Source organism: Cibotium barometz, chromosome 51 (genome assembly GCF_041138505.1).
Source record: "Cibotium barometz isolate CiBa-2024 chromosome 51, ASM4113850v1, whole genome shotgun sequence".
Classification (NCBI taxonomy): domain Eukaryota; kingdom Viridiplantae; phylum Streptophyta; class Polypodiopsida; order Cyatheales; family Cibotiaceae; genus Cibotium; species Cibotium barometz.
The window spans coordinates 2,787,097-2,799,677 of record NC_141096.1 but is presented as its reverse complement, the minus strand read 5'-3'; the positions used below and the strand labels follow the sequence as shown (position 1 = coordinate 2,799,677).

Sequence of the window (12,581 nt, the reverse complement as noted above, 5' to 3'; positions counted from 1 at the left end):
TTGTAATGACATGAAATATATTGGTTTTAGACATTCACTCATATTTGTACCCTATAGGAGAGTCAATGAAGACCAAGTCTATGGCCCACTTGACTACCTTTCCCATCCTCATGTATGTGTTATCCTCCCTTGCTGATTTTGTGAAGAAATCATGTATGAGTTTGCACGAGGAATTCTCCTTGCCAGCTACAAAATCAAGCCCCATGGACACGTAATCACCAACCATGCATCCATAGGGCACCACATGGCCAGAGAGACAAAAAATAAAGAGGGGATGGTGCAACAAAAACAAATGTCACCATCTCTTTTGTTGCAACAACTTTGTCCTTTGCATGTTGTGCCAAACATAAATATTAGATTGAATAAAACCCTATCAACATAACCAAGAGAGAGATGGGATGATGTTGCTCACCTTCAATGTCTTGGCTCACATCCACACGGCCGTTATAACTTGATATGCATTGATAATTGTAAATGAGTTTCAATGTGTATAGTGCTCTTGTATTATCCATCCACTCCTCTCCTCTACTGTCACCATGAGTCATAATGAGGAAGACATTAGAGAGCTGATAGACACTTAGAAGTGTAGAGACAGAAACCGCTTGCCTAAACACCAAAAAACGCTCACTAAAAAATGCTCACCAAAAAAATATACCCCTCATTCTCGAGTTGCCACCCCCTACGAACTTTAAGGGAGTCCAATGGTTTATGGGGCATGTTGGTTTTTACCGACGCTTCATTGTTATGTATGCTGACATAGTTGGTCCCCTTTACGGGCTCTTAGTTGTTTTCGAATGGACAGAGTAGTGCCAGCAATTGTATGATACCCGTAAGAAAGCATTGATAGCAAGTGCTCCTATTTTAAGATCCCTCAATTGGGAAATAATATTTCATGTCCATATAGATGCTTCGGCTTTCACGAGCGATTGGTTGTATACTGACTCAACTCGGAGAACACAATAGGGACTTCCATGTTAGCTTTGCTATTCGCCAACTAAACGAAGTAGAACAAAATTACACCACCATAAAAAGAGAAGGGTCGGACATGGTCTATAAAGTCAAAACATTTTATCATTACCTTTTGGACCAAATTCGTTTTCTTTGTAGACCATGAGGCTCTTCTTTACCTAGTGAATAAGCCTTGCACCATGGGCAAAATCACAAGATAGCTCCTAATTTTGTTGAGTTGGACTTCACTACCACGGTATGTACACAAAGGTTCCCAACATGTACTGGTTGACCACATGTCAAGCATTCCTAATGGAGAATCGTTGGTGGGAGTCCATGATGACTTGCCAAATTCTCCCCTATTTCAACTATGCTTGATTCCTAAATGGGAAGAGGAAATTGTACATTTCCTAGCTAACAACTTAACCACCGAAACGCTGATAAACAAGGATCAAGCAAGATGCCTTATTAAGAAGGAAGTCCCCTATTAATTGGTGTGGGGAAATTGTACAAACAAGGAAAAGATGGAGTAATGAGACGAGGAGTCCATAAGGATGAATACGTCTCTATTTTGGAATAAGCCCACTCTAAGGCAACTATAAAAACAAGAAAAAGACAAAGTAATAAGATGAAGAGTCCATAAGGAGGAATACGTATCTATTTTGAAACTAGCCCACTCCGAGGCTACAAGGCGGACACTTCGCAATAGATACCACTGCTACTACCCGAAAGATTCTCCTGGCACAACCTTGTTTGGAGACATGGCCGAATATGTTAGACGATGTGATGAATGCCAACAGACCGCAATTCCGCACAGTAGAGACAGGATGCGCCTCTATCCATTAATGGGGCATTGATTTCATCGGTACCATTAGGCCAGCTATCCGAAACACCCAAGCATGGTATATCATAGCAGTAAAACGGACTACTGCACAAACTGGGTCGAAGCTTGAGCCACAAGAAAGGCTGATGCAAGGTCCACAATGCCAAATTCCTTTACAAGTGTGTAATCACTTGATTCGGGTGTCCTCTTGAGCTTGTCAGTGACAATGGCACCCATTTCATAAATGAGGTAGTGCAATTCTTGCTCTATAAGAATTCTTAGTCACGCACTTAAATCTTCACACTATTACCCCCAAGCTAATGGCAAAGTAGAAAGTACTAACAAGACGCTATGTGCCATCTTAACCAAAACCGTAGAGGCGAGTTGCAAAATGACTGGGAACAGAAGTTGTCCACCACACTCTAGGCTTATCGAACGGCATATAGTAGCCATTAACACAACACCCTTCAGTTTAACGTATGGAACTGAAGTAGTCATGCCCATAGAATTCTTAGTGCCAAGCTTAAGGGTTGCGGTACAAGAAAGGCTCACTAGGAACGTTTTGAGCGATTGACTCCTTAAGCTCAAGAAACTCGATGATATGCATCTAAGAGTGGTGTATGGCATGATTGTAGAAAAACTAAGACACAAGCAATGGTTTAATAACTAGCTCAAAGACAAAGAGATGAATGAGGGGGATATGGTCCTTCTTTATGACACAAAAAACCACAAAAAAATCTTAAATAGAGAGGACTAGTATCCTTGCTAGTGAAACTGAAATAACCCCACAGGGCATTGTACGCATCAAAACACTTGATGACATCAAAATGGCGGGTTATTTCAATGGTAGCAAATTGCAACACTACTTTGGACCGCTCACGCATAACACCTTGAAGGCAATTCACCTCAAAAAGAAGGAAAAACAAAAACAAAGTGAGATGAAAAAGGCAACACAAAAGGAAGCCAAGAAGAGGCAAGCGAAACTTAGAGAAAATCATATATATGTGAACATGGTTCAAGTAGACTTAGAAGAAGATTGGGAAGTAAGACCTGCCCGTTTTTAGTTAGGAATAACCACATCGACAAGCTTTACCCAAAATTTAGCCCTAGTAGGGTTAGCATAAGAGTTGCAAGCCTTACCATTGAGTATTGTTGGGCCAGGAGGAAGAGTTGCAAGCCGTGCCAAAACCTAATTGGACCCAGCTTGTAGCCATTGCAAATTGGGCAAGAAGTCATTAAAAAACCTATAATGGGGTGCTGACCACCTAGTTAAAGGGTACAAAACTGTATATATAGGGTGCAAAAAAAAACTTCTAAGGGAGAACAAACGGTCGTTTACTCTTGTTCATCCACGGCCTTTCACTCATGTTAGCCATGGCCGTTCACTCGTGTTCCCATGGCCTCACCACTTTGAAGCCATGACCATTCACTCTTGTTCATCCACGATTGTTTCCCCCATCAAAACCACGACCATTCCCTTGCACAACCCACAACCATTCCTCCCACCTACCAATTCAGAGCCACGGGTAGGAAATCTATATAAGGGCCCACCACCCCTCATTTTTTCCACTTTAGTTCTTGCTCTCTAGCCAAACTATTACCCTTTTTTCTACTGAATTTTAGCACCATCTTGCCCTCCCGTCACCTCCTCCTCGCCTATTGCCATGGCTAGTGCATATCACTCCGACTCCTCTCTCAAGGTAACGCGTTGCCCACACTCCATAGAAGAAGAGATGACAAGCGAGCCACCACTTCGAAGAATATGGCAACGAACCCCACCCAACTCTCCAATCTAGGCGAAGCCCTTATGAAGCAAGTCGATAGCTATGCCATCCATAGCCTTATGAAGAACATGCACTAGTCGTTGTACTACACTGAGCAATGCTATTGTGCCATCGCGGGGCCTGTAGTGGTCGCGCGCCTGGAGCAAATTAGGCTCGACAAGTTACCCACAATGGAGCCATGGGGACTTGACCTCCTCAATTGCCTTTACTCAATCGAAACTTACAACACACGCCAAGCGACAAAGCATGTACTCAATTTTGAAGGTGCCCCTTCATAGTACATCTCATCTTGGATCTGATCAAAGAAACCCTCCAGTTCCCACAGATCGAGCAACCCTATGTCCACCATAGCCATGTCATGTGGCATGTGTGCGATGCTTTCTAGGACCCCATGACCAAAGATGGTGTGGAGTGGCACAATATCACCTGCTAGGAGTCCAGCATGAGCCCTCTCCTTTCACCTCACCTGTTGGGCGGACTGCTTCAACCACTGAAACCTCTCTGACCTTGCTCGCATTCATCAAGGCGTGAATCAACTTGGCAAAATACCTACACAAGGAGCTACATGCAGTATGCATGAACCCACAAGGTAGCATCATCCCTCCTTACCAAAGCTTTATATCATGCAACATCCTGGAAAGATTTGCCCAAACCCATTCACAGAGCCTTAACCTTCCCCCACCACTCCCCCTTCCAAGTGCTAACATCTCGACACCCAAAAGGAAGAAGCAAGGCGCGAAGCTGCAAAGGAGGAGGAGCTCCACAAGACCTCCTACTTCCTAGAGGAAACCCTTCTACACTCAATACATAGCACCCCTAGCAGCCAACCCCTCCCCTCACCCTCGCCAACTTACCTCGACGAAGGCATCCGTTCCTCCCAGGGGACACTCCCAGAATTCACGAGGCAAGCTTCTCCAATCTAGCCAGGGAGCTCCTTACTTCTATGATAGTTTATATGTAGTGCCAACACGAGCAGGTCACGGTCTCACAGTCGACCATGCTCCTGGTCCGGGCCAACCTAATCCAAAGCCAGCAAGACCTCTAGGCCGCTCTACACCCAACTGCAGGCCTCGCTCGTGGACCGGGAGAGCAACCTCACCGTAGCATCAACGCTGTCAATCACCTATAGGCGCAGCTACGCATAGCTCAGGACGATGCCAAGTCCACCCACGTCAACTGCTCCCTCGCTCGACAAAAATCCCAAGAGATACGCCGCATTGCCCAAGTCGCTCAGGATGGTCAAGACTACATCCACACCTCATTCGAAGCCCACAAGAACATCACCGAAAAGACAATGGCACAGTAGGATGAGCAGCTGCATGCAGCTGAGGAGCGTGCTAGCTTGCAAGCGTAGCCAACAACTTCAGGACAGGCATCAATCGAAACTGAACGTTAAGGTAGACACATTGATGGATGCTACCACCAAACTTCCACCCCAAAACCCCCGCCAATATCCTCGAACTCAATTCCCATGCCCTCCAACTCAACCTTCTCTAGCAAAACATATTTTTTTGTGAGGAGCCCATCACTGCCTCTACCCTCTCCTACCTCATCACCAAAATCCCTCCTCACTCCATCAATCTGCTTGTCCCCTTCTTCCTCCAAACCCAAATCTCCTTCGACAACCCCACCACCCTCTGCACCCTTCCTGTACATCTTGTTACTGCTACCAACCTCTTCACTTAGGCCCACCTCTTGGAACACAAACAAGCCACCGAAATCAACGCATCCATAGAGATCACAGTGCCCGTGGCCTCTATCCATACCCCTATGCTTCCTCCGAGTCCCTTACTGTCTTTGCCTACATTTGAGGGATAGCCAAACATCTACTTGGCCTACAAGTCCCTTCATCGCCACATTGTCAAAACCTACTCACCCCAAGGCCTGCTAATTCTCTACACCTGCATCTACTACCAACTAGAGATCATTGCACCAACCGCAATTATACAATTTGATGACTCTCACGTGGCTTTCTCTCTGAAGACTTCACCGCAGAAGAGGCTCGCCAAGCCAAGGCCTTCTTCTTCTCCAAAAGACCTCCTACTGCTCACGCGAGAGATGAAGACGACGATGACGATGAAGTTGATGATGAGAGCAATGACCACCCCACCTGTGGGGTGACCTGCATTCCCAGGGACCTCGCCCCCAGCACCCTCGTCATGCTCCTCACTTGCACGACCCCTTAAACCCACCACACACCCTCCTTGATGCCTTGCTTGACACCACACCCTCTACATCGAAGACCCCTCCCCAGCACGAATCCCAACCATCCTCCATCTCTCTCTCTGATTCCCTTGGAAGAAGGAGACATCCCCCCCCACCCAGCCCCTGCAAGAAATGGATAAGATGGATTCTCCACTCAATCCCCTCAACTGGTGTAACCCTCTTGACCAGGCAATCCGAATCCTGCTTGGCCACCAACTCCAACAAGCGCATTTGACCAAGGTCACCAATTGCATGGGCATCCATGTTCTCAGACTTTACATCGATGCCAATCAAGGTGCCTGGAAATGGCAGTACCTGCACAGCGAGTGAGGAGGATACATGTGGCCCAAACTAGACGTCCAACCCATCACCTTTGATCTTATGGGCGAACAACCAATCTAGTAGTGGACCTTCCTTCTAAAGCCGCACATCCAGGCCGAGTACTGGAAAGCCCCATGCCACCTCCGCATCAACCCGACATATCTCCCCATTCGCCACCGCCGTGGGCACTAAGAACAAAGGCAAAACCCGAAGATTTAGTTCAACTTTCCTTGGTTCAGTTCTCCCCCCTTCTAGCAATCCATAATTTGAAGAAAGCATGATCACCTGGATGAACGCCTTCTCACCTCCAAAGTATGAGCACGTGCCCGACCCAACAATCATCACCACCATCCGATTTTTAACCTGATCATCCCCCTCTTGAATTCCGTACATGGCACCACTATGACGAAGGAGCCCAAGGCCTCACCTTCGACATCACGAAGGCCCTACCCTCAAGAAACCGTTCGGATATTACGAGCATATCAAGTGGATGCCTGCCTGGCACCTCCAGACTTTTAAGGACATGATGGAGACCGTATTCTAGACAAGCTATAAAGCTTTCCATAGCTCCCCACACACAATACTCCAAATCGCAGTCTGTACCTATTCCCTCTACTACCGCCACTGAGATTTCTTACACCGGTTTCGAGGATGGACCCAAATTAGGGAGGGGGTATGTTAACCACAATGGTTAACATTATTCCTACCATTTTTAATCAAAGTACACTTCATGTAATTCATTTTTATGTAAAACCGTGCTAAGCGCTTCATGTACAAAGATATGGGATGACCGAGTTTACGATGTGTAATGCCAGCCATGAGCTACAAAGCCTAGGTGTACATAGAGCTAGAGAACCAGGTTTGGACCCCCAATTCTTAATGAGCGGCCGGTCATTGTAAAAACATAGTGCATGTATATAAGTGACTCGGGGAAATATAAAAAGGATACGATTCCATTATCACATTTGAGTCTTCTTCTTCTTTCCTTTTGCTCTCTTATGTGGTGATGGCGGTGAACTTGTGTGCGGATGCATGCTTGCTTGCTTGATTGTGAGTGTGTGCTTGTAAGTGATGCTTTCTATATTCTCTCCCTTCTCTTTTTCTCCATCTCTCTTCTCCCTTTCTCCTACCTTGTACACATGAATGCATTAAGATAGGAGTTGAGCTTTCCCTAGCTCCTCTCATTGCTCTCTACCTAGCAAATAGTGGTGGAGTGAGTCCCTAGCAGCTTCACATGGAGGAGTTAACCCTCATAGGGTTGGCTAAGTACATGTTCCCAAACCAACCCTTGCATCTTCTCTCCTTCCCTCCTTATCCAAGGTGAATGTTCATTTAGGTAAACAATACCACATGAGATTGTGCTAGCTGAATTGGAGGCGTCCCTTTGGCCATAGATGCCCTCTTCCAAACCATTACTTACAAATAGCACCTCTATAGCTTAATGGGCACACGCTTTTATCTTCCTCACCCACAAGATATCCAATGACATCCCACAAAGAACACATATATGAAAAATTTGCACCACTAGTGAGGCGGAGTAGAAGCACTATTTGTTCAAATGCCTAGTGTACTTTGGGATCCAAGAGATTTTATTCCTCCAAGAAAGATTTGTCCCTTCTCTCACAAAGAGGTCATAAAGAAAGATTTGTCCCTTCTCTCACAAAGAGGTCACAATGAGGCAACCCTTCTCTCACAAAGATGTTTAGGCATGTATTTACTAGAGATTTTCTATCACAAAGAGGTCACACTGATGCAGCCCTCCAACAGAAAGGGCCAAGAAGGTGCCTCCAAGACCTTTGTCACGTATTCCATTAGGCCACTTGCTACCCCACATACATAAGGTGTAGCACGTGATCTCTTCCAAGAGCCAAATGCTTGAGATCATTAAGGCCTCTTCCTCCACCTGGGACCTACAAATCCAAGATATCCTTTGATGACATGGATGGCTCCCATCATAGAAGGGAGATTCTATGGTTGGTTTGCGTTGTATTCTAAAGGATGGTATCATTGTATGGCAACACAATCATGTAGCATCACATGGACACTTCAGCTCATGTAGACAATTTTACTTTTTAGTGGTTAAGTTTTATTATAGACACCTTGTGTTACCTTACAAACTCGTATACCCTCTAGTACCTTTGAAGACATCTCTCACACACACACACATACGCACACGTATGCTTGTGCATGTGCGTGTACAATACCACATTAATGTTCATGGGAGGAGAGTAAGCAAGGTCATCCTCTATATTGAACGGAATAGAACATTTCTGACCACACCAGATAGCAAAAGTAGTTTTTAGAGCAAGAAAATTAAAATTGTTTGATAGCAAAAGTAGTCTTTTGAGCAAGAAAATTAAAATTGTTTTCCCCACAGCATAATCGTGAATGACATAATGAAAACAATGAAGCTCACACCAACGCATTTAAGGCACAAGAACCAACAACTAGATAAGTTAAAGAGTTGAAAAGCTAGCAATAGGCAATCTCTCAAGGAAACAAGGCTCTCACTAGTGTTCTTTTGCACTCCAAGACGCTACCTCTTTCCCATTTGATAATCATTAGACCACTAAAGTCAAATTGTAAGTTTCTCCTTTTTTTTTCTACAGAATCTTCATGGTTAAAACTTAGTCACTTTGTCAATAACTGCAACACATATGGGTCCCAAACGTTCAACAATGATTAATTAGTGTGGAAGGTGGAACCTTAGGCAAAGCGACCTTAGGATTGAAAAATTAATGGCTAGAGTGTGATGTGATTGGAAATTTTATTTTTTTAAAACCTGTTTTTCGTTTGTGGCCGTGGGAAGCTTCAAGGTTTTGTAGCTCGCTCGCTCGCTCTCTCTCTCTCTCTCTCTCTCTCTTCAAATAGGAAAATCATACGGCCTACGTGAAGGAGATGAGCAAAGTCAAAACATGTGTGGAAGTAGATGCTCATGAGCGAGCTTTGGCTAGTAAGAGAGGATGCCTCTCTAGCTCTTTCTCTTGCTCTTTAAGGCATGGCTACGTGTCACTCGAAGGGAAATTTCTTTCAACCAAATTTCATTCAACCAAGTGTTTTCATTATTCATTGTTTAGTGCCCACTTGCGGGCACTAAATAACAAATAGGTCTACTAGACTGAATATGTCTACTAGATAAATGGAGAAGGAGAGAGGAACTACAAAAAGCAAATTAAAATGTGCATCTGTTAAGTCCACTATGCACATCCCTTGCTCCTTCACAACCTTTGGTCCATAATTTTGAAAAGGGGAAATAATAAATTGGACCTTGTAGAGTTCCATTTTCTTCAAAGTAGATAATGTTAAAAGTTCGACATATTTAAAACATGAGCATTGCATGCCTCATGACCACCTAAACTCCTCCCGATGTTTTTGTGGGCTCATAAGGACTTGCAATGAGAAAAACATCATGACTTTTATTGTTACCTTGATTACGTTATATTTAAGATCAAGAGCTGCAGCTTGATGAGACTAATTTTGCAACCCAATGTGACAAGAGAACCAAGAACTAACCAACCACCCCAATGTATACTCTCTTTGAAGGCTTTTACAAAACCAACGAATTGTGTACCCCAATGTTAAATGGAGGAGCAAGTAAGCTTAAGAATGGAGTCTGATGGAATCAAGTTTCGAACACGAATGGAATCATTAATCTGAGGTAAAGAATCAAGAAAAAAATTAAAAGGCAGAGAAGACTTCATCTTCAGCTAGAAACATGAATGCCTCTAGGTTCACAGACTCGCACTTTTTTCTAGGAACTCTTCATTAATTAGGTAAGCAAGTACAACCAACAAATTATAGCACTAAAGATACGGCCGCAAGATTTACACCTCGGGGCATTGTGCTACTCATACACCCAAAACTGTTCTCGCCCTGCTCTTTGTTCCAATTTGTATAATGAGCCATTCTCCTTGGACTTCAATGTTTTCTCAAATTCAGTAATACATCATTCTCCTTGGACTTTACTGCTTTCTCAAAATCAGGGTAGCACCAAGGCAGAGCTTGTTGCAATGGAACCCTCACTTGTACCACATGAATTATAATAAAGGTTCAATATTGATTTCAAGTATAGAACATGGATCTGGGATGAGAAAGTTTTGCAAAACCTGAAAAACAGGGACAGCTGATTAGCGTATGGTTTACAGCATAACTAAAAGGCACCCAAACCTGATTACAGCATTGTATCTTTGAAAACCCACATTCAAACCAAAATCTTTACGAACTCACATCCAACAAAATTATCCTTAGTGCTTCTTTCAGTCTCTATGCAAATTATTCATACCCCTTCTTCTTTCAGTCCCATTGGAAGATATCCGGGCTCAAATAGAAAAAATCCAATCCCACAACCTTCACTCGAGACAACCTAGCCTTCTACATATATGCATAGTCACATAGGATGGAAACAGAAATCGAAACAATTTATGTTTGCAAACCAGGAGACTGCCTGAAACTAGGAAAAGGAAACAGCTAGGAAATTGTGAGTCCTTTAGAGGAGAAGATCGTATGACTAAAGTGATTACTTACTTCTGGATGCACGATACCAAAAGTTCCAATCCGTAACCCCTTACAGAAAATATCTGCCTGTCGTCCTGGGAAAAATTCAGGCTCCTGCTACCATAAAATCCCAAATTAGCTCTAATGCTGTACTTTTTTTTTCAAGGTGGTAGATCTTTCTAGTTAATTTTTTCTCTGCTCATAGGCACATCATGTGTGCCTGCCAGAAGGCAAGTCCCATCCAAATGTGATTTTTCCATAGTTGCTCAAGCCACGTGGGGTGCCATCAAGGGGAGCACCAGCTAGGACTTGAGCCCATGACCTCATGGTCTTGAGTAAGCGCACCAAACCACTGGGCTACAGTTCCCTTGGCCCCCAAATGCTGTACTTACAGCAATGCATTTTTTAAACAAACCTGATTGTCTTTGAAGCAAAATTGAAGCAATGGAACCTGCCTTTGAGGGTTGAATATAGTATCCTGAGTTGTCACCAGCTGCCACAGGATTTACACCTACAACTTGCATGACTCTATCAACTAAACCATGAATCACCTGTACATCAAATCCAATGGCCACATCACCACCTTCACTTGAGAAGGAGTTTAATGCATCAAAACCTGTTGACATGTAAAGCATCCAGAGCAGAAAGAGCAGTAACCTCAAAACCCGAGTTTGCGTTACAATATAAAGCTGCCAGGTGCCGCTCGTTCCTAGCACCCACATCTTTACTAGAATCCAATATAACAATATCAGAGAGCTCAAAAAGCTGCACAAAGACGGGAAAAATTTCAGAAGAACTGTAGCAAATTTCTACTAATGCACTCCGTGTTTCTTTACATGCAACCTTATGCTGAGTGTGGTCAAAAGGGAACCTTCACTGGCCGTGGATGGTCCTTATTGTGTCCCAGCGTTTTCAGAAGTCCTGGCAAGAGACTGCTTCGAACTACCTGAAAACAAGATGCAAGGGTAAGAAAATAACCACAATTACTTGTATATTTATCATATATGACATTCTTTCGTGATCCTTCAGGCACACCTCGAACTCACTGGTGCGAGGATTGTCCACAATGACTGCTACATCCCCATTATTTTTGCGCTTCACCATGTCAAAATTCTCCTCGCGTGAGCACAATATCCATGTCAGAACTTCTGTAAATCCATCCATGGCAACCTACAATCAAGACAAAACACCATTGAAAGGTGGAGCATTCACACCTCTAGGATAACGATTGATGCATGCAAACACGACTTAGAAGTCACTTTTAGGTGCAAGGATACTGCCCCAGGCAGAGGCTGTACTAGCCACCGATAGTCGGTTCAGAATATACCATGTTATATGAGCAACTGTTCAGAATAGCATTACCCTAGAGAAATGGCACGTCTACAGCTCGGCAAGAGATAATTGCACAGTGGTCAAGGGGTTATTAAGGTTGGCACTTGGGTGTGACCAAGAGAAAAGTGGAAATCCTAGAGGGTTACATGTTATGGGTAGCCATAGATACTTAAAAAAAGCATGCCTACACAAAACCCAAAAAAGCATGATGATGTAGGAATTAACAACAAATGAGTCAGGGAAAATGTGGAAGCTATGCAGAGGCCCTGGAAGGAGGCATTGTAAAGAAAGAAATTACAGGAATAACAAAAATCAACAAATGGTAAAATTAATTGCACAACTCTACAAAAAGTTAAGGCATAATTAAATGCCAAATTAGGGATTTTTATAGTACGCAATTAAAACATAAAACCACTGTACACTCCTAGAGCCTGCAAGCAGCACCATGCTCTCCCTCCAGTGGCACAACCACCATAAACCATAGCATCTATCCTCAAATTCCATAGTTGACACAAGGGAAACCCATGTTGCCCAACATTCCATTTCACGCTGGGGAAAACAACTATGAATGTTGCCGAGATGCAATCGACCTTGTAGACAACCTGCAAGAAAGGGATATGGAAGTGATTCATCCTAACCAAGTGCAGGCTAAGGCATACTCAAAAGCATCCACA

At 43.8% G+C, this 12,581-nt stretch overlaps 1 protein-coding gene across 1 annotated transcript in view; it reads right to left on the bottom strand.

Moving 5' to 3' along the window:
• Window positions 1–9,700: 9,700 nt before the first annotated feature.
• Window positions 9,701–12,581, bottom strand: part of LOC147609215 (tRNA synthetase beta subunit family protein) — a 103,374-nt gene continuing 100,493 nt past the window's right edge. The window contains exons 14-19 of the mRNA XM_086787888.1: window positions 11,611–11,745; window positions 11,447–11,521; window positions 11,233–11,340; window positions 11,031–11,126; window positions 10,606–10,689; window positions 9,701–10,187 (exon numbers count right to left, since the gene is read on the bottom strand). Coding sequence (XP_086644014.1) covers window positions 10,119–10,187; window positions 10,606–10,689; window positions 11,031–11,126; window positions 11,233–11,340; window positions 11,447–11,521; window positions 11,611–11,745 — 567 coding nt within the window. The 3' untranslated portion in view covers window positions 9,701–10,118. The remainder of the gene's footprint in view (window positions 10,188–10,605; window positions 10,690–11,030; window positions 11,127–11,232; window positions 11,341–11,446; window positions 11,522–11,610; window positions 11,746–12,581) is intronic.